The following is a 20,618-nucleotide window of genomic DNA, read 5'->3' as shown; positions in this document are numbered from 1 at the left end:
AAAAAAAATTAACGTTTTGCTAAAAAACTGAGAACTCTCAATCTATTTGTTTAGTGTGAACTTAGCCATAATCTCTTGCTGACGTTCATTCATATTTAGTAGAAGATGACTTCTAAGTATAAAGTTTAACTCTAGCAGTCAGTGATAGTTCCTGATACTCATTCTTATGTATATACCTGATCAAACTAATCTTTTGTTGTGGCAGAATTTTCCCTTCTTTCTAGTGAGAATTGTCCTTAATCTATCATATAGATGAAATATAATATTTTTTGTTTTATTGTTTACAATTTTTAAAGAACTTCAGAAATGCAATCTTCTTGTATTATATTTATGTGGTCCAGTAAAAAAGTTATTTACTGATAATTTATCAACAATGGATTTTTACTAATAAGTTAATATTGATGACTATTAATATAATATTGATAATTTAATAATTGTCAATGTGTTAACAATTATTTTTATATTGGATTGATTTGAATCATCACCTCACAAATGGAGGTGTCATTATTGAGCTTTGAAGAGAAGTGATTTGAATGCCTTTTTCCAAAATAATGGCATTATAACTTAAAGTTATATTTGTCATTGTGACATATTTATAAAATAATTACTAAGATAACTAAAGTAAACTAGAATATTACAGATTGTCATCAACAACACTAATCTAGCTAGTGATCAGATTTAACAAATTTACATAATTGGTTAATTAGTCATCACATTTGCTTTCTACATACCTTCAAAATAATGACTTGTCAGCAGAAATGGAAAAAGTCCTTAAAACTTAATAGATGCTTTCAGGCATTCATTTATATTTTATTTATCCTTTTATAGTATGGACCTCATGTGCTGGACCGACATTGAGCAGTTCAGAAGAATACTTCACCAAGATAAAAAACAAAGAGAGGCAAAATCTATAGAAATTAAAAACAGATACCTTAACAAAAAATACTTCTTTGGACCCAACAGTCCAGCTACAAAAGAACAACAAGATGAGGTATCAGTATTTCAATATGAAGTTGCCAAGTTAAATTTTTATTCACACTTGAGACATAAAGACTTATCCTTACTCATCTTATTTGCATGATAGACATTTCTGATATCATTTATTTCTTATGACTCTTTAGTTAATCTTGCTTAAATTCCCTCTGTTATTTTTTTTAAACTGTCTTGTTTAAAGAACCATTATCATTATAGAAGAAAGTAAAATTTCATAAAAGTTAGACTATGACAGGCCATTGCCTTGGGCTTGTGGGAGGATAACCTCATTTTTCAAAGGATAGGAAACCACTGACAGAGTCAACTAGTCAACAGAGTCACCTCCATTCCCTTTCTGTTTGATCTCTCTCAGAACGTTCCAGGTCACTGGAACCATTTTCTTCAGATTTTCTGCTCCCCGAAGCTATGCTCTGTGACTCGTCATTGCAATTTCAGAACTCTTTTGGAAAGTATCATCCTGGTTTTGCACTCTTTCAATAATGTCAATTCTATCATATTTTTAAGAACATGTGTTTCTTTTATACATACTACAAGGTTCTAGTGAACCTAATTAGGTCTCTAAGCATTAGGAATATTAGATAACTCATGTTCATATGGACTCATTTTTAATGTCCTAAACACAGAATTAAAATATTCATTGATTACTTCAGGAAAACAATATAACTCAAAACCAAATATTCAAATCATTACTCATTAAATGGGAGTTTAAATCAGTCATTTAACTATTCTACATAAGGAACTTAGCATTTAATAACTTCTTAGATTAAAACATAGGGACAGTATCAAGAATGATAAACTTGGAGTTACAGGACCAAAGTTTGAATTATCTCTTGCTTATTTACTACTTGTAAGAATTCTTTAATCCAAATCTTTTCTTCTCCTAGTTGCATCAGTTAGTATGTGCAAAAGCTTTTTAATTTATTTGATATAATCAAATTATTTCTTTTTTTGATTTGGGATCATAGCTTGTACCCTGTAGTGTTTCTCCTATGTAGTTATTTCCTTTGTGTTTTGGAAGTTTTCTCCTAATTAATACCATGAATTGGGAATGTGGCACAAATTTCCAAGGTGACATTAATCAAATAAGTAATTGCTTTTTTAGGTTCAGTCATTCATATAGTTCCAAATTCATTTAACTATCTTTCAACCTGGTGTTACTCTTTAATAGAGACAGATCCCAACAGGTATATTGACTTAGAAAAACATAAATTAACATATTGTCTATGTTGTATTGTATCTTTTTTATTTTATTAAATATTTCCCAATTACCTTTTAATCTGATTTAGGTTATAATTGGGAGTTCTACAGTCAGGGACCATAAGTTGCTAATCTAACCCATCTGTCTCTATTTCAAATAAATTCAACAAGCATTTATTCTATTCATTTATCCATCTTATCCATAAGCAAAGTGAGATGGTTTGTCAAATATTTTGCTGAAATCTAAATGAACATTGGATCCAGCTTTCTTTTTGTACTTTTTCCTTTTTTTGGGTAAGGCGATGGGGTTAAGTGACTTGCCCAAGGTCACACAGCTAGGTAATTAGTAAGTGTCAGAGGCTGTATTTTGAACTCTAGTCTTCCTGGCTCCAGGGCCAGTACTCTATCTACAGCACCACCTAGCTGCCCCCAGATCTCCAGCTTTCATGAAATGTACCAGTCTATGATGGATCTGTGATTAATTGTTTTCTCAATGATCCTTAGTATTTAAAATTATGATGTTTACATTTTAACCACCTTTGGACTTGATATTTAACCCTGGTTGTCAAGTTCTACTCATTTCTGACACTATCTCAGCACCATTGCTAATTATTTATCGTATCTCCTCCTTCATTAGCCACAGGACAGAAGATGCCATTATGATATACTTCTTTTTGTGATGGAAATGAAACTTCTTCAGTTTTGAGAGTTCTGGTAATACTGGTCTAACCAAGACATTGAGTTTAGCAATCGCTTTAATCATGACCCAGAGCCAGGAAATTAAAAATAAAGGTCAATTATTTTGTTTCCTTCCACAGTAATTTTCAGAAATGTTGTGTACACTATAACAGACAATGAGAGATAGTGTCTCCTCCTCCCCCTCCAAAAAAAAAAATAGAAATGCCAATCTTTTTAATGCTGTAACCCTGGAACAGGTTTGTATTCAAACAATTAATTGTTCCAATAATGTATATTTGTTCTATTCTGTTTTGTTTACAGACTTTTAAATGCTTATACTGGTGATATTTAGCAAAATATCACATTTCATAAATGTAAATAAGGTGTGCCTATTGAAAGCATATACACATTGAATAAATTCTTTTTTCCCCTCACTTGGTGGGAAAGTAAATTGACATGAATATACATTAACATTCACTGAATTTTACATGGGGTAGGAAAAAATTTGCATATTCTAAGACTGATTTTTATTTATTAATTATGAGAAATCTATTTTAACCGCAATATTTCCTTATTAATATTTTCTTTAAAAAAAAGATAATGCAGTTAGGTGGTGGCTGGGGTATGATTCTTCATGAGCAGTTGGCATCACCTGTTTTCCTGGAAATCCAAAAATGTGTCCGAAGAAGGCTAGAAAATATGTGGTTGCCCTTGTTCCTGTCAAGTGAACAGTATGCAGCACGTCAAAAAATAAAGGTAAGAGAAGGGCATAATTTTTGGTGCAGTGATGGCTGTATTTAGATGATACATATCATTTTTGTTGTTGTTTGGTGGTGTCTGACTCTTCATGGTTCAGTTTGGGATTTTCTTGGCAAAGACACAGGAGTAATTTGCTATTTCCTTTGCCAGCTCATTTTATAGTTGAGGAAACTGAGGCAAGCAGGGTTAAGTGACTTGCCCAGGATCACCCAGCTAGTAAATAACTGGGACCAAATTTGAACTTAGGTTTTCCCTACTCCAGACCTATACTTCACTTTGCTATCTAACTATGTCACACTCAGTATTAACTACTTGGAACTTCAATCCCTTTTACTGAACTGATCAAACATTTTGGAGTCACATTACCAGGAAATGCTGCTAGCCTTCTGAATTAATAAAAAAAATTAAAAAATGTAGAGAAGGAAAACTAGAATTTGAAATTACAGAACCATAAAGCTACTTCACGTTAAAAAGGGAATTTGGGCCCAACAGTTAGTGTTGGCAGTAATTATGTTTCATTTCACAATTGAAAGAAGATATTATTCCTCCAACTACCCAGTTTTTCTTAATGTCTCTAATCCAAATGTGACAAATACAAATCCTTTTGTCAACCCTCCTGAATGCAGACTGAACCAAACTAAAATGTAATTAGAAAATATTTGACAAAATTCAATAAAATATAGATCCTATATTTTAAAACAAGACAATATGCAACTCTCAGGGATAATGGTGTATAAAGGCCCCTATTTATATTTGATTTTTGACCCCACTGCATTAAGTAATTTCTGGTACCACTTACTTAAATTCTACTCTATTTACTGTAGTGATTTTCTTGTGACTCATGACAGAAATAACAATAATGGTCTAGAAATGCTCTACTGTATTAGCAAAACACTTATGGCAAACAATTTGGACATTTGCTGTGGTTTGCCTATTATTTAGTAGTTGGCTGGAAACTGCCAGTTTAATAGTCAGAAGATATGGGTTCAAATCCCAGCTCTACCATTTACTGCCTATAGAGTCATTTTACCTCTTTAAGGTTCAATTTCCTCAGCATAAGATGGAAATATTAATACAATATATCTATCTCACAAGGTTGTTGAGAGGATCAGTTGAAATAATGAGCATAAGTAATATGCTCTGTAAACATTAAAGAATATTGACATATCAAATGTCAGCCATTAAATATTTTAATATAATATTTATTACATAAATAAAAGTAATTTTTGTACCAACCAGCACATATAAGGACTGAAGTTGTTCAGACTTAGCTCAAATATATGAGAAAGACAGCTATTGAATTATTGACTTCTGTCTTCTGGGTTAGTTAAACTAGTGCTCATTATTTCAACTGATCAGTATAACTAATTGAAGATTGAAGCACTCTTAACTTTGTATGTATATTCCTGTTGCCAAATGACTGGTTTCAATAGTTTTTTTTAAGGGTTAACCAGACTTATAGTTTACCAGTTGCTTTATCATCCTGTAGACACAACTGGAGCATGTAAACCTCATCAATGAAGTGAAGGAGGCTCCTATCCTGCAATTTGGGGAGAAGTATCTTTGGGATCCAAAAAGATCAGTTAGGGAGGGATACAGGAAAGAATTTCTTGAGCTTTTCCCAGTAGGTTGAGGGATAAAGTGACCTAAGATGACCGAGTTGGGGGACAATTGGGAAAGAAGTTCATGCCTTAAGCAAAACTCCCAGATGGAGAACAAGATTAGAAAACTGAAAGAATATAAAAAAAAAGACAGCTCTGACAAGCAGCTACATCAGGGTGGAACTAAACCTAAGGTAATATCAGGGTCCAGACCACATGTCTGGCATGTTCAACAGAAAATAGATGAAAAAATGTCTGAGACATAGTGAAAAACCATGATTACCTGTAAAAAACAATGGAAATTTTAAACTTAACTTTTTTTTTTCATCTGTTACTGTGTAATCTCCTAAGTACTGTTCTTCATAAAAGTTCTCCTTTGGCATCTCATTCTGGTATCACCATGACCCTGGATTCTTGAAGATTATTTAGTTTTTGATAGGTTGAACCAAAAATTTGAAGAATGGTCATAGTGACAGACTTTGCCTGCTCCTATTCAAGATGCAATTTAGTATGGAGAAAGTAGGCTCCCTGTGTGCTGAATTTTTGGCCATGGAAACCTATAAAATGAACAAAAATACAAAAATGTCCTGAGGGCCATCATAGTGAAAGTAATCGAAAATGGAGGTAGAAGGCAATAAGAATCACACCTTTATAAAACTATGAACATTAACTTAACTGTTGTTATACTTAACTGAATTATCTCTGACCAAGAAAAATTGAGTTAATAAACTATTGGAGGAACTGAAGACCATATCAATAGTTTTTACTATATTTAAAGAAGACATAAATAAACAAGTTACATCCAATTGGAAAAGATGGCTTTCATCTAGAAGCTAAATAAAAATGGTTTCATTATGTACCCAAAGGCAACAAGGAACATAATTTTATGGCCCATTTGGTGGTGTGCTATGGAAAAGCTTTGGTATCTCAAACTGTCTTTTCCTTAACATCTCCTCTGACTGCCTAGTTCCCCCTCTATTCTTCTTTGCTGTTTTTCTGGAACAATGCCCCTCTATCCTCTCCATTCACCAAAATCTGGAAACTTCTGGACTTGAAATATTCTAGGCAAGCAACTCTAGTGGTTAATCATCTGGGTCCTCAGGGAGAGTGGTCAAATTCAGCCTTCCTTATAAAAATTCTTTCTTCCATATAAAAATCTTATCCAGGATCTGATGACTATCAATCTAACCCTGATACTGAAGTTAATCTGAGATGCCCAGAGACACAAACAGGATCTATCAGTCCTAAATCATCTTAAGACTCCCTCTTCCTACAATGTCCCAAAGACCAGCCTGCTCAGGCTCCCTGACATCCCAGTTGTATCCCCATCTCTTTCTTTCAGTAAGCACTCAATAGCTTTTTTTCATTCCTTCAATGTCAGGAAGTTCAGTGTTGGTCCTGGCCCCAATGTAAAAATGGAACTAGTGATCTATCTTGGTGCCCAGCCTCTGACACTTGGTCATCTTTCCTTGTAGTACTTGGGAGGATAAAGAAAATAGACATAGTGATGATTATAACTCCATTTACATAATATTTTAAAGATTTACAAAGTATCATATCGAAGAGATGAAGGTAAAGATAATTGCAATATGGTATTAATGATAACTCAATTCTATACTATTTTAAAGATTTACAAAGTACTTGCACTTGAGGCAGTGGGTTCAAGTAGCAGACCTAGTACTGGAGTCAGGAAAACCTGAATCTTAATCCTATTGCAAGTGTTTAGTATCTATGTGATCTTAGCAAGTAACCTAATTTCTCAATTTTCTCATCTCTGAAAAGGGCATAATAGCAGCAACAATGCTGTGAGAAGCAAATGAGATAAAAATGTGTAAAGCACTTTATAAACCTTAAAATGCTGAGTTTTAATTTAATTTAATTTAATTTTAATTTAATTTAATTCATTGTTATTATCTTGCAGAGGATAGAGAGGTAGAGAAATTCTAATAAAGTTCTTCCTTCTCATCAGTAATGATAGGGGATAGCTAGGTTGTACCAGTGGTTAGAGCACTGGACCTGAAGCCAAGAAATCCTGAGTTCAAATCCAGACTCAAATACCTTCTAGCTCTATGTCTCTGGACAAATCACTTCACCTCTGCCTTAATGATTTCCTCATCTGTAAAATAAGGGTAATAATAACACCTGTCTCCCAGGGTTGTGAGAATCAAATAAGGTAATGCTTACTCAGTACTTTAGCAAGTTTCTGGCCTTACTATTTCCATAATGTACACATGTAGTTATTGTTATTATTCGTGGAAGAACCACATTGAACTTCATCACCTCAGTACAAGAGGGTCCTATATAGGAATTGTCAATTTAGAAATGTCACTGAACCCAGCCAAATATTCAGAAGTTTTGCTGAAGGGAGCACAAATTTAAGAAATTTCAAGGTTTCTCAAAAAAGAGAGAGTTCCAAAAGACTGCAGACAATTTTATATATCTATTTATAGAAGTATATTGATATTTAGATGGATATATATGTATATATACATAATTATATACAACTATTTTCATACACACCACTCATAGCCTACTTTCTCATCTCTGGAAAAATTTTGCTTGAAAACTTTTCATAGATGATGACAATATAAGGACGATAGGAAAAGCTTTTACAAATAGTTTTGTATAATAAATGACACCTTCATTAGTTATATGATTGATTTCATATATATATATATATATATATATATATGTATACACACACACATGTATATAATAGAGAGAGTGAGAGGGAGGGAATGGAAGGTCCTCCTATGTCTGCTATTTTTTTTTTTGTTAACAAAAGTTATTTGACTTGGTGGAACAAAATGAGCTTTTAAAGTCATTCCTCAAGCAAGGTGTAATACAGATGTTAAGTCAACAAGTTAAGACAACAATTAAGTGCCTCCTATGTGACAGCCCCTATTGTAAAAGCACACAAGATCCCATGACAGTTGTGACCACAGATAATATTCTTCAGTAATCTGTTGAATAGTACTATCAGGAGAGGCATTAAATGGAAATTATATGTTTAGCAGAGGTATTTACAATGATCATTGAAAGTAAAATTTCCTATTTTAAAATTTAAAATAACAAAATAAAATTTCAAAGAGGGATTCTCCAGATATTCCTGTGCCTTTAACACCTTGTAAGGCATTCAGAATGAACTCCAACCACTTAAAAGAGATCAGCCTAGCCATTCATGTTAGGAAAAAAAATCATGATGAAGAATACCTAATACACAGATTGTTTGTCATTGAATGGCAATTCTGTTGAGTTAGTTCAGTTCTAAGTCTCTCTTGGATAGATACTGACAATGGTCAGTGAATTGGGCCCAGAACTGACTAGAAGATCAGACATTAAACTCAGTAAATTATACAATGTTTTCATTGCTATTCAGCTTCTTGTTGCTACTAAATCTCAAGTTTTTTTTAACAACTCTATTCTCTAATCAAAAACAAAAATCTTCCCAGTAATTCTGTGTGAACATGATAGTTTTAGAAGAATCAAATTGCAAGAGATTTAAAGGAAAAGATACATGAAAGATAGTAAGAAAGATGTTAAAAGTCTGCTTCATATGAGAGGCAGCATCAGGACACACACCCCCACACACAACTGTTACTCAGTTTCCCTTTCTGCAAAATGAGAGGATTGAACTCAATAACTTCTAAGATTCCTTCTAAGCTCTAAATTGATAATTCCATGAATTTGCATGTTAGATGTGGCATTAAAAAGTCACTGCATACTTTGATTATCAGAATAGTAGCAGCTTCTGTTATGTAAGGCTTTGCTATATGAAGGCTACATTGATATCCACAGAATATTAAAAAAAATAGAAAAACTTCTAACTCATTTGACAGATTCTTTATGAATGAAAGTTGTGTACAAAAATCATAAGATGAGAATCTTCAATAGAAAGAATGTTCTCATACCACAGATAGAGTATAGGCAGTGTGGATAAAGTACAGGATTCGGTTAAGAAGGTTTGGTTTCCAGTTCTGCCTCTGATCCTTCCTGGTAGGTACACGTTACTGGCAAGTCATGTTTTCTTTTGAGTGTCCTCATCTGAAAAGCTAGGAGATTCAAAGGAGATAAAGCATTTTCTAATTTAAAGAATTATTTAAAGGAATTTTGACTATTGTAATCTGTTTCTTTATTATTACTCTTCTTATTTTATGTTCTGTAATTTCCATGGAAAATCCTTTTTAAATATCTAAAAGATTGGTTTGACAATCATTAGGGGTAGGAAGAGTGATAGAAAAAGAAACTACTGAGTCTTCTCCCTAAAGGGGACCTGGTTTTTGGAATCTAGGTAAGCAATAGAATCTTGAAACCTGAAGAAGCTGCCAATAAACTGAGATTCATCTCGGTTGGTGAGTGAGAAATCTTGTGGTGATAAGATACAGGAAGCTTGTTGCATCCTATGATAGTACATCCTATATAATTAATTCTGTGTTTAACCTATGTTTAGTTTCAGATGGAGGATATAGCTGAAGATTTAATATTCAAGAAACATGGAGAGAAATTTGGGGTTTGGAAGGCAAGTTTTGTACTTTCTTTCTTGGAAGATCTATTTTTTTTTGTCAAAATATTATTTTCTGTACCTTCCTGCTTTGTGGACTCTTACTGGAAACATAACTCTCTTAGTAACAAAGACCAAAATTGTTGACATCTATCCTTAACTGATTAAAGAAATAAGAGAAGTATTGACATAAGCTAATTCATCCCAACATAGGTTATTGAGCATATATCATTAAAAGTAGTTTCCTTTTAAACACAAAAGAGAAAGCAAAATATGTATCAAATCAACAAGTTAAATTTTCACAAAACACTTTGATCTTAGCATTATCAGAGCTAAGATAAATATTACTTTGATAATGATTAAAATCATTATGTGATACCTCATTTGAGATTTTCCAATTTTATATTTTAAAGAGCATGAAAAAACTCAGACTTGTTGCCATAATGCAAATTTGTTCACATTTATCCTATTTTCTTATTAAAACCAAGTAAAACAGTAGGACAGTAGAATATGAAGGAAAGCAATTTATGTCAGTAACTACAGTGAGAGTTGTCAGTGCTCAGTGACAGCTCTGTATCACAAGGTCAGCACCAGCTGCATTTTTTACTACATTTTCTGAGCTGTTTTCTATACATAGGTGTGTTTTTGCCAAAGATCATGGGAGGCTCATACATTCTACCTTCTAGTGGTTTTGCTACACTAATACAAACCAGAACTAAGTGACTCACTGATGGAAAAACCCCTCACTACTTTAAAGCCCCTGAGCCAGGGACATCTACTTGGTTATCCAGTTTCTAATTCCTTCTTGACCTAATCAAAGAGATGTCTACCTCTTAGAGATCACAGGGCATAAACCATCTTGTTCAGACATTTAAAATATCAGAGGGTGACCATGCTTATTCTTAATGCCTTGTAATTTCATTAATTGAGGTGGAATAACCTCATATTTAGAAAGACTTTCCATAATATGAACATGTTATATAAACCACAAAAATAAAATTATTCTTAAACTCCAGAGTATGTTTCCTATTAAAATGTTAAGATTCCCTTAACAAGATAGTCTTTTCTTAAAATTTTAAAAGACTTTTGATTTAAATACTGAGTTACTTGAATTGTCCAGTGGCCAAGGACTTGACATATTATTGGAAAATAAACCACATGAATGTTGGCATTTTTGCAATAAATGCAAAAGGAAGACAAAAGGAAGTTGAAATTAAATGGAGGAATGGTTAGCAGGTTCTCCTTGGAAAGATAAAGGTTTTTTTTGAGTTGGCTTCATCTGTTGCTGAAGAGCAACAGGAAACATTTCACAGGAAACTCATTTTACCTTGAAGTTTTCATAATGAACATATGTAAAAAGATCACTATGAAAATAATTCACTTAACCATCAGTATCTGTTTTAGAGTATAGAAGTCGAGACCTTCTATGAAGAACTTGACAAGATATACCAAGCCAAGTCAACATAACTTTTGAATCTTTGATTTCACTGAAAAAAAAAAATGAGCATAGGAGAGATTAGTGGAAAAAATAGGTTGGAAAATATGTTTCAAGTTTAAGAAAGAAAAGAGGACAAAGGCTTAAAGACAACTTGGAAGACTCATACCTCTATATTGTGATTACTTTCCTCAAGAAGATAATCTGAAGGCATTGGACATGGCAAGCATTGAACAACACCACATGTACACATGAAATGGATTATTTCTTAACAGGCAGGAAATTACAGCTCAGTGATGTAGGAGTCATGTCAGAATCATCTGTCTGTGTGTAGTTACACCATCAGCTAGTTATTACAGAGATCAGAATCAACACTAAATTAAGGGGGGGAAGGAAATGATGAGAAGATACTGCATACAGTTACACTATTTAGAATTTGAACTATTTAAATGAGTTGTTGATGTCCAAAATATAGGAGGTGATAAAAGGTAAAGATTGATCTTTAACATCCCTGTCTCTTAAAAAGTTTGACTGTTCTAAAATGCTTACCAATGTAGAAAAATGCTTAGGATGATTCTAGTTATAAAGGATAATATATATTTTGAAGGAACAAAGTATTTTTAAAAAATTTTCCTCCATAACCAAGCTTTAAGTAGAAATATAGTACTTCAAAATTATTTTAATATGGAATATAATTTGAATGAGAGGCAACATAGTGTAGCAAATGGAAGGCTGACTTTGGAATTAGGAATGCCCAAGGTTCAAGTCTGCCACTGGCATGTTCCAGCTATATGACCTTTGGACACAAAAAGTGAAGATTGCCTGATAATCTGCATTGATAAGAAGTTTCCAACCCTTACAGTGATGAAAACCCAAATTCATATTAAAATCTCAATAAAATGACAATTACAATAGCTTAGACATAGTCACTAACTTGATTTTTTATATTTTTTAACAACCTAAGTATACTCAAACTACCCATTCAGGATCTAACTCTTACAGATTGTTGACTATTTTTTCTTTCATAGAATTATAGAATCTTAGACCTGAAATTTTTTAAAGGTCTCTTAATCCTTCCTCTAGTCTTTAGGTATTATTAAACTTTAGGTATTATTAAACTCTCCTAGAAAAAGTATTTATTTTTTAAAAATATTTATTACTTTTTTAGCTTCTTTTAAAATTTTAAGGTCCAGATTTGCTCCCTCCCTCTTAAACCTCTCATCACCTACTAAGAAGCTGAACAATATGAAATATACTTGTGGAATCATGTAAAATGTATTTCCATGTCAGCCATATTGCAAGAAAAAAGCAAAAAGCAAGAAAATATTTCAATTTTTACTCAAGAGTTCATCAATTCTCTCTTTGGAGGTGGATAGTTGTTTTATTTTCAGTATGAGTCCTTTGGAATTGCCTTGGATCACTGTATTGATGAGAATAAACAAATCTTAGAGTTCATCATCATTATAACATTGTGCTTGTTTTACACAATGATCTCTCAGTTCCTCTTACTTCATTTTGTATTAGTTCATATAGCTAATGCAATTTTTTTCCCCAGTAACTACTCTCTCATCATCATTTCTTATGACATAGTAATACTCCGTCACAGTTATATGCTGCAACTTGTTCAACCATTCCCCAAATGATGAATATCCTTTCAATTTCCAGTTCTTTGTCATTACAAAAAGCTGTTATAAATATTTTTATACATATGCATCCTTTTCCTTTTATCTCTTTTACAACTGTTTTATAGCCCTTTTGGCATAGTTCCAGATTGTTCTTCAAAATGGTTGGACTAGTGAACTGATCCACCAAAAGTTCATTCATATACCTATTTTCCCTTATCCCTTCCAGCATTTGTCATTTCTGATAGGTATGAGATGGTACCTCATAGTTGTTTAATTTGCCTTTCTCTAATCAAGTGATTTAGAGTTTTTTTTTAATATGAGTATAGGTAGCTTTGATTTCTTCTTCTGAAAACTACCTTTATATATCCTTTGATCATTTGTCCATTGGGAAATGACTTCTCTTATTAAAAATTTGGCAAATTTCCCTATATATTTGAGAAATACAGCTTTTATCAGAGAAATTTCTTGGTTGTCTATGGTATCTTTTAGCCAAATGTCATGTCCCTGATTATCCCCTTGAATTAGGGTTTATATTTGCCTTTGCTCTGTTGAGACCACGATTTCCATTTCTACCCTATTTATTATATATATTTGAACTATATTAGACTCAACTCTAGTCTTTCCACTTCTTCTGTGTGTCTTTTTCAAGGGCATCTTGTAAACAACTTATTTTTAGATTCTGATTTCTAAATCATTCTGCTATTGGCTTCAGTTTTACAGCTAAATTAATCTCATTCACATTCATAGTTGTTTTTCCTGTGTATCTTCCTCCATATCATTTCTTTTGTTTATTTTTATTTCTCCTTCTCATTTTATCCTATCTTTCCTCAAAAGTCTGTTTAACTTCTAACCATTATTTCCCCTAATTTCTCTCCTACATCTCCTTTCCTCCAATATATCTTATCCCTTTCTTCTATCTCACGTGTGTGTTTGTGTGTGTGTGTGTGTGTGTGTGTGTAGAAAAAGAGACAGTTCCCTCTTTGAACCAATTTGACTAAAAGTGAGATTCAAGCACTGACCCTCTACTCCAACTCTAGCCAATATTTTCCTTCCCCCCACTATAAAAGCTCTTCCTTGCATTTCTCTTTTATCTTAGAAAATTTGTTCCATTCTACTTTTCTCTCCCCCCCAGTGTATTTCTCTTTTTACCTCTACATTCTTTTTTATTGAAGATCATCTGAAAACCTATACCCTCTATCTCTGCAGACTCTAACTGTTCCAATAATAATAAAATTTCTAGAAGTTAACATGTATCCTCTTACCATATAGACATGTAAATAGTTTAATGCTATTGAGTCCTTTATGTTTACTCTTTGATGTTTAAAGCTTTTATGTTTCTATTTGAATGTCAGATTTACTACTCAGTTCAGGTCTTTTTTTCCCTTGCCTATTATTACTTTTTTTAAAAAAAATAGTATTTTATTTTTCCCATTACATGTAAAGACAATTTTTTAACATTCATTTTTGACTTTATTTTTTTGCGAGGCAATAGGGGATTAAGTGACTTTCCCAAGGTCACACGGCTAAGTAATTATTAAGTGTCTGAGGTTAGATTTGAACTCAGGCCCTCCTGACTCTGGGACTGGTGCTCTATCTACTGTGCCACTTAGCTGACCCCCAACATTCATTTTTTTAGTTTTTTTTAGTTTTTACAAGGCAATGGGGTTAAGTGGCTTGCCCAAGGCCACACAGCTAGGTAATTATTAAGTGTCTGAAGCCGGATTTGAACTCAGGTACTCCTGACTCCAAGGCCAGTGCTCTATCCACTGCACCACCTAGCCGCCCCCCAACATTCATTTTTAATAATATTTTTCATTTCCAATTTTCTTCCTCCTTCCCCTCCCTCTTCCCTAAGATGGTAAGCAATTTGATATAGGTTACATATATACAATCATGTAAAACGTATTTCCATATTAGTCATATTATGAAAGAAGAAAGAACAAAAAAGAAAAAATTAAGAAAAAATAGTGACAATAGTATACTTCAATCTGCATTCAGATTCTATCAGCTTTCTCTGGATGTGGGTGGATAGTATTTTCCACATATGGATAGTGTGTGAGTCTTGCAATTGTCTTGAATCATTATATTGCTGAGAAGCAGCTCTGGTCTTTTCATCAGGATTGCTTGGAAGTCCTAATTTTCATTAGATAATCATTTTTTCCTCTAAAGGTCCATATACTCAATTTTACTGGGTAAGTTATTCTTGGTTGTAATCCTAGCTCCTTTGCCCTCCAGAGTATCATATTCCAAGACCTCTGCTCCTTTAATGTGGAAGCTTCTAAAGCATGTTTGATCTTGATTGTGGCTCCATGATATTTTGAATTGTTTCTGGCCGCTCGCAATATTTTTTCCTTGACTTGAGAATTCCAGAATTTGACTATAATATTCCTAGGAGAGTTCATTTTAGGAGGTAACTAGTGAATTCTTTCAGTTTCTACTTTACCTACTTGATCTAAGATATTAGGGCAATTTTCCCTTATAATTTCTTGAAATGTGTTATCTAGACTTTTTTTTTTGGACATGTCTTATCAATCTGTTTTTCAGGTCAGTTGTTTTTCTGATGAGATATTTTACATTTTCTTCTATTTTTTTCTTCTTTTGATTTCTTGACTCTCATGGAGTCATTAACTTTCCCTTGCAAAATTCTAATTCTTGAGGAATTATTTTCTTTGGTGAGCTTTTGTTACTTTTGTTTTTCCCATTGGATCAAGTCTCCTTTTAAATGTATTCTTTTCTTTAGTGAATTTTTGTAAAACTATTCTGTATATCTCTTGCAAGCAACATTGTTATATTTTGGTTTCTAATCCATTCTGCTAACTGCTAAATCCATCTCATTTATACTCATGGTTATGATTACTTTGTATCTTCCTCCGTTTCATTTTCTTCTGTTTATTCTTCTCTCTCTTTTTTGTTCTGTCTCTCCTCAAAAGTCTATTTTATTTCTAACCGTTACTTCCCCTCCCACTTTACCAATTTATCTATTTCTTCAGTATTTATATGCCTTTTTTTAATCAAGCTGTTAATTCTTTTCATAATTTTCTCATATTGCCCTCACTTCTTTCCCCATGTTTTTCCTCTACCACTCACCTCTTTCTTTAACCCTTCCAGGGATTCTTACTAATTGGACCCAAGGCCAATAAGAATTCCTGCATTATTATTTTTTTCTTTTAAGTGTGGGTCTTTATCTTCCCTTCCACCATAGTAGCTTTTAATGGTCAAGTTTTTCTTGGTTGTTTACTCATTTTCACAGACTGTTAAAGTTAGACTCTATCCTCCTGGGGGTGAGGAGACACTGTGCTAAACTTTAGGCATTTTTGTATGTTTTCAGGTGTTCAGAGCTAGTTCCAAAGATCTGCAAGTTTTTGGTACTTCAAAGGTAGTGCAATCCTAGAAGAGTTGTAATCAATGTTCTCTTGGTCTACTCTCGGTTTTTACTATTGCTTCTCTTTGCCTTGGAATTGTGACCAGATCCCTTGCTCTCGTACTCTTCTTGGTCTTCCAAGGTTCCTATTACTTCGTGACTAATAACAAGCTTCTCTCTGCCCCAGAACTGTGGCTCAGAACTGTCTATGGACAGTAAAGTTGCCAAGCAGTACCAACTGCCAAAGGATCCCCTGTAAATTCTTTCTGACCATCTGTTTGACCCCCTTGCCATCTCTGGACTGAGTGCCCCCAAAGCTGCTGCCACTACTTTGGTTACCTCTTAAAGCCCATCACTGGTGCTCCTGCAATCCTTCGCCCCAGTGTTATGGACTTCCCTTGTGGAAGTTGTCATAGGATAGAAAAATGTCTCACTCTGTTCTCTGTGGGGCATTATTTTTAAGTTTTTTTAAGAGGAAAATACTATAAGTATCTTTAAAAAAAATTTCCAAAGTTGTTTCTTAACATCCCACAGCAATCTCTGCAAAGATTAATGACCCTAATCATCAAGAATACTTTCTTAAAATCTAGATTATCAATATACACTATTGTACAACGTTTTTCCAACAGTCATTAGTAAATAACAGAATACCTGATCACCATTATATGTCTTGTGTGTTTACTTTTCATGTATATTTAATTTATGTGACAATATGACAATAGCAGTAACAACTTTACCACTTTCATAGAATGGTTATGAGTGGACAATAACACTTTTTTGTTGTATGATTATGCTCAAGAATGCTCATCTAACAATATCTTTTTTTATGAAGTATAATGGAATTTATTTCAGAGCAACCTTCACATAATGTAATTAATTCCTCTTGTTGTATGCATTTATTTATCAAGATCTGCCCTTGTTCCCACAGACTAGTCATGTGAATTAAAATTCCTAATATAGTTTACTTACTTACCCTGCAGGCCTCAGGCAGGCCATCTCTTGGGACTGGCTCCTGTTCCAGCAAGAAGTTTGCAACAGGCATCCGGTCTGAGGTAGGAGTTCAACTCTCCTCACTGATGGTACCTCATTTCTGCGGTACTGACTGCTTGCCAGATTTCTAACTTTTTCTATCATATATTGATCTAATTAATCCCTATATTTTCCCTGGTTCTTGACTATTTGCCTGTGTTTTGACTTTCTTACATGTGCATATTCCTCCCAATGAATTCTAAAGATCCAACCTTGTCACAACTGTCAGCTTCTAGGCACTCTCTGTTTCCATTATTTTCTTGTATTTAACTCCTGTATTTCATTCCCAGGGTTCCCTTGACTCTGCCTTGGTGTCCTTTTTTTGGTTTGTTTTTTTCCTTCAACTCCTTCTGACACTGCTGACATTTATGTCTATTTTTTTAACCCCCCCCAAATTCTATGTTTTGTCAAACTGATCAGAATTGTCTTTCTATCACCTTACCATCCTTATACTTTTGCATAAATTAGCAGTTTTTTTATGGTTTCCATCAGTATGAACTTAAGTTGCATTGATATCCTTGCTTGTAACTCAGTCACTTCACTTTACTACAAGACATGATTCCTGTACTGGTTCCCTTTATGTATTAATTCCTCATCCAGGGCCACCTCCAGTCGTCCACTGGATCCAGATCTGGAGGAGAAAATGAGACTGGTGACTGAGCACATCAGCCTCTCACTCAAATCCAGTTCATATGCATGTCATGGCATCACCCCCTTGATGTGGTTTTCTTCAAGAAAGACAGACAAACAGCAACAGCAACAATTCTTCATAATAGGTCTTAGATAGATTCACAGACTCTCAGTTGAAAGGCAATGGAGCCATTTAGCTTATGCCTGAACAAGAATTTCCTTGGCAATATCCCCTACAAGTGATTATGCAGCTTTTGTTAAGGGTTTCTTGTAACAGGAACCTCACTATCTCTCTCCAGACAGGCTATTCTTTTTCTAGGTAACTCTATTATTAGGAAGTTTCTCACTTTCCTCAGGTACAAATTTTCCTCTTGGGAAGTGTTGCGCATTTCTCCCTATTTCTCTCTGTGGCCCAGAAAAAGTCTAATCCCTCTTTCCCCAGGCTAACTCCTCAAATATTTGTGGTGCTCATGTCCCCACCTCAATTTTTTCTCATCTCTCAGGTAACCAAATCCATTTCTTTCTATCAAACTTAATGTGGCCATACTGGGCAGTCTTCTCCAGGTACCCTCGAGTATCTCTTTATTTTTTTTTAAACCACCTATGAGTATTAAGTGAGGAATTTTCTCTAATGATGTAGATTGGTACTTTCTCTTCTATCTATAGTATTAGAGAGTAGCCTGGGGCCAGAGGTGAAGAGACTTGTTTACAATCCCCCCCCACCCCCCACCCAGTATGGAACAGATGCAGAACTTGAAAACACTGATCTCCCTGTCTCTTTATGCCACAACAGCTTTCTCTCCTTCTTAAAGTAGAAAGAATTGAAGGAAGAGTTTTTGGAGCTGAACTTAATGTGCCAGCCAGATGTGGCCTGAACAGGAGAGAATTAAAAAGGACTCCCTCACCTCACAGCAGTCCTGACACTGCCTTTCAACATCTATGAAGATCTCTGTAGCTCTGTTAATCAACATAACACACCCTTCACTCTGCCTCTGAGTTCTCAGGAAACTGTCAGAAAAAGCTGCTCTTTGTTTTCCTTGTCTCTACTACAATGGAAAACATGCTAAATAGAAGGCAGGGACCTGGATTCAAAATTCTGACTCCTCTACTTAAAAACCTGAGTGACTTGGAGTAAGTCATTTATCTCTGGGACTCAGTTTCCTCACCTGTAAAAGGAAGAAATTAGAAAAAAATTATTTCTGAGGTCCCTTATCGTTTTGAATGATTCTCTAATCTGATTTTTTTTTTTACTCCAAATCCTTAATAAATTTCATCTAATTGTATTTGGTCAACATTACTGCATTTCAGCATCTTTTTGGATTCTAAATCTGTCATCAAACATGTTAGTGATTCCTCCTTGTTTTGTGTCATTAGCAAATTTAATATTTACCTTTGTTTCAAACTTCCCTTTTATTCATTCTATCCACACTCTCTCAAGTGGTGCCCTCATATACTTCCATGGGTTTAATCTTCACTATACAAATGACTCCCTGACCTATATATTTCATGTTTCACCAATAGTTGTGCTTGGTTTTAACTACATTTTATACATATTGTGGTTAATATGCTCATTTACATTCATTTTATTTCGCACCACACACCAGGGACCTTTTGGTATATAGTCCTCCCCCCTTTCCGTTTCTCTTTTGTAAATTGTTTTCCCCATTAGATGGTAAGTTCTTTGGGGGCAGAGACTGTCTTTCCTTTCCTTAATTGAATCCCTAACCCTTAGCACATAGGAGGCACTTAATCAATGTATAATGAATTTAATTGAATTAAATGTAAACTGCCCTGTACTGTCCTTTGCTCTAGATTCACATCAACAACTATCTATCAGATACTTCCAACCGATTATTCTAGACATCTCAAGTTCAACATATCTAAGACCTTCTTGTTATTTCTTTCCCTCAACTCACTTCACATCCAAACTTTCCAGTTACTTTCAAGGGCACCATCATTCTTCCATTCACCTAGCATCACAGTCTTGGTGTTAGACTTGACTCCTCAATCTCACTTGCCCAGCAGTCAACTGGTTGCCAAGTCTCAACATTTCTTTATCATCTCTCCCATATAACCTATTCCTTCCATTCATACTTGAGTTGAGGCCCGCATTGCTTCCTTCTTGCCTGGACTATTTCAGTGGTCTCCTGATCGTTTCCTCTGCAATCTGCTTCCCACCACTGACCATTCTCCACACAGTCTCTAAAGTCATTTTCCTTACTTAGAGGCAACTTTGCATGGTTCCACACTGCCTGCCATTTAAAACCCTTAGCAACATGTCTCCAACCTCCCTTTCCAGCTTCAATGTATAATACTAGTCCCTTCTAGCCTTCATGCTGTTCCTTAGACAAGAATATTCCATCTCTCATCTCTGTGCCTTTGCTAGAACTGCTCCTTATGCCTTAAATGCCCTTCCTCTACATTCTGTCTCCTTTAAGATTCTGCTAAAGCTCCTCCTTTTAAGGTTTTCCTGATCCCCATAGCTGATGTTCTTTCCTTCCCAAAAGTCACTTTGTATTCATTTTACATATATTCTTTACATAATATGAATTTATAAATGTGACCCCCCCTTTAAAATGTAAGCTTCCTGAGGGCAGTGACTTTTATTGTTATCTTTGTGTTTAATGTGATGTCTGACATAATTTAATAAATGCTTTCTTGATGAAGTAGTAAGTTCATTCTCCTGGGAGGAGATCCGCAAGCAGAGGCAAATTGATACCTCCTCAAGGTTTCCACTAGATTTTAAGATCCTTGTGGGTATAAACCCTGTCTCTTCTAAACATTTATCTTCCATAGGACTTAGAAAAGT

General features: G+C 34.3%; 1 protein-coding gene across 3 annotated transcripts in view; it reads left to right on the top strand.

The window, feature by feature from the left end:
• The window catches only part of RGS22 (regulator of G protein signaling 22), a 187,628-nt gene that overhangs the window by 139,830 nt on the left and 27,180 nt on the right, over positions 1-20,618 (top strand). For 2 of the 3 annotated variants that reach the window (XM_074200605.1, XM_074200607.1), the window contains 4 exons: positions 829-991; positions 3,466-3,624; positions 9,679-9,747; positions 17,131-17,202. In XM_074200605.1, coding sequence (XP_074056706.1) covers positions 829-991; positions 3,466-3,624; positions 9,679-9,747; positions 17,131-17,202 — 463 coding nt within the window. The remainder of the gene's footprint in view (positions 1-828; positions 992-3,465; positions 3,625-9,678; positions 9,748-17,130; positions 17,203-20,618) is intronic. The other variant, XM_074200606.1, reaches the window with a different exon arrangement.

The sequence above is a fragment of the Macrotis lagotis genome, chromosome X (assembly GCF_037893015.1).
Source record: "Macrotis lagotis isolate mMagLag1 chromosome X, bilby.v1.9.chrom.fasta, whole genome shotgun sequence".
NCBI lineage: Eukaryota > Metazoa > Chordata > Mammalia > Peramelemorphia > Peramelidae > Macrotis > Macrotis lagotis.
The sequence above is the reverse complement of the archived record's forward strand: the minus strand, read 5'-3'. Positions and strand labels throughout refer to the sequence as shown.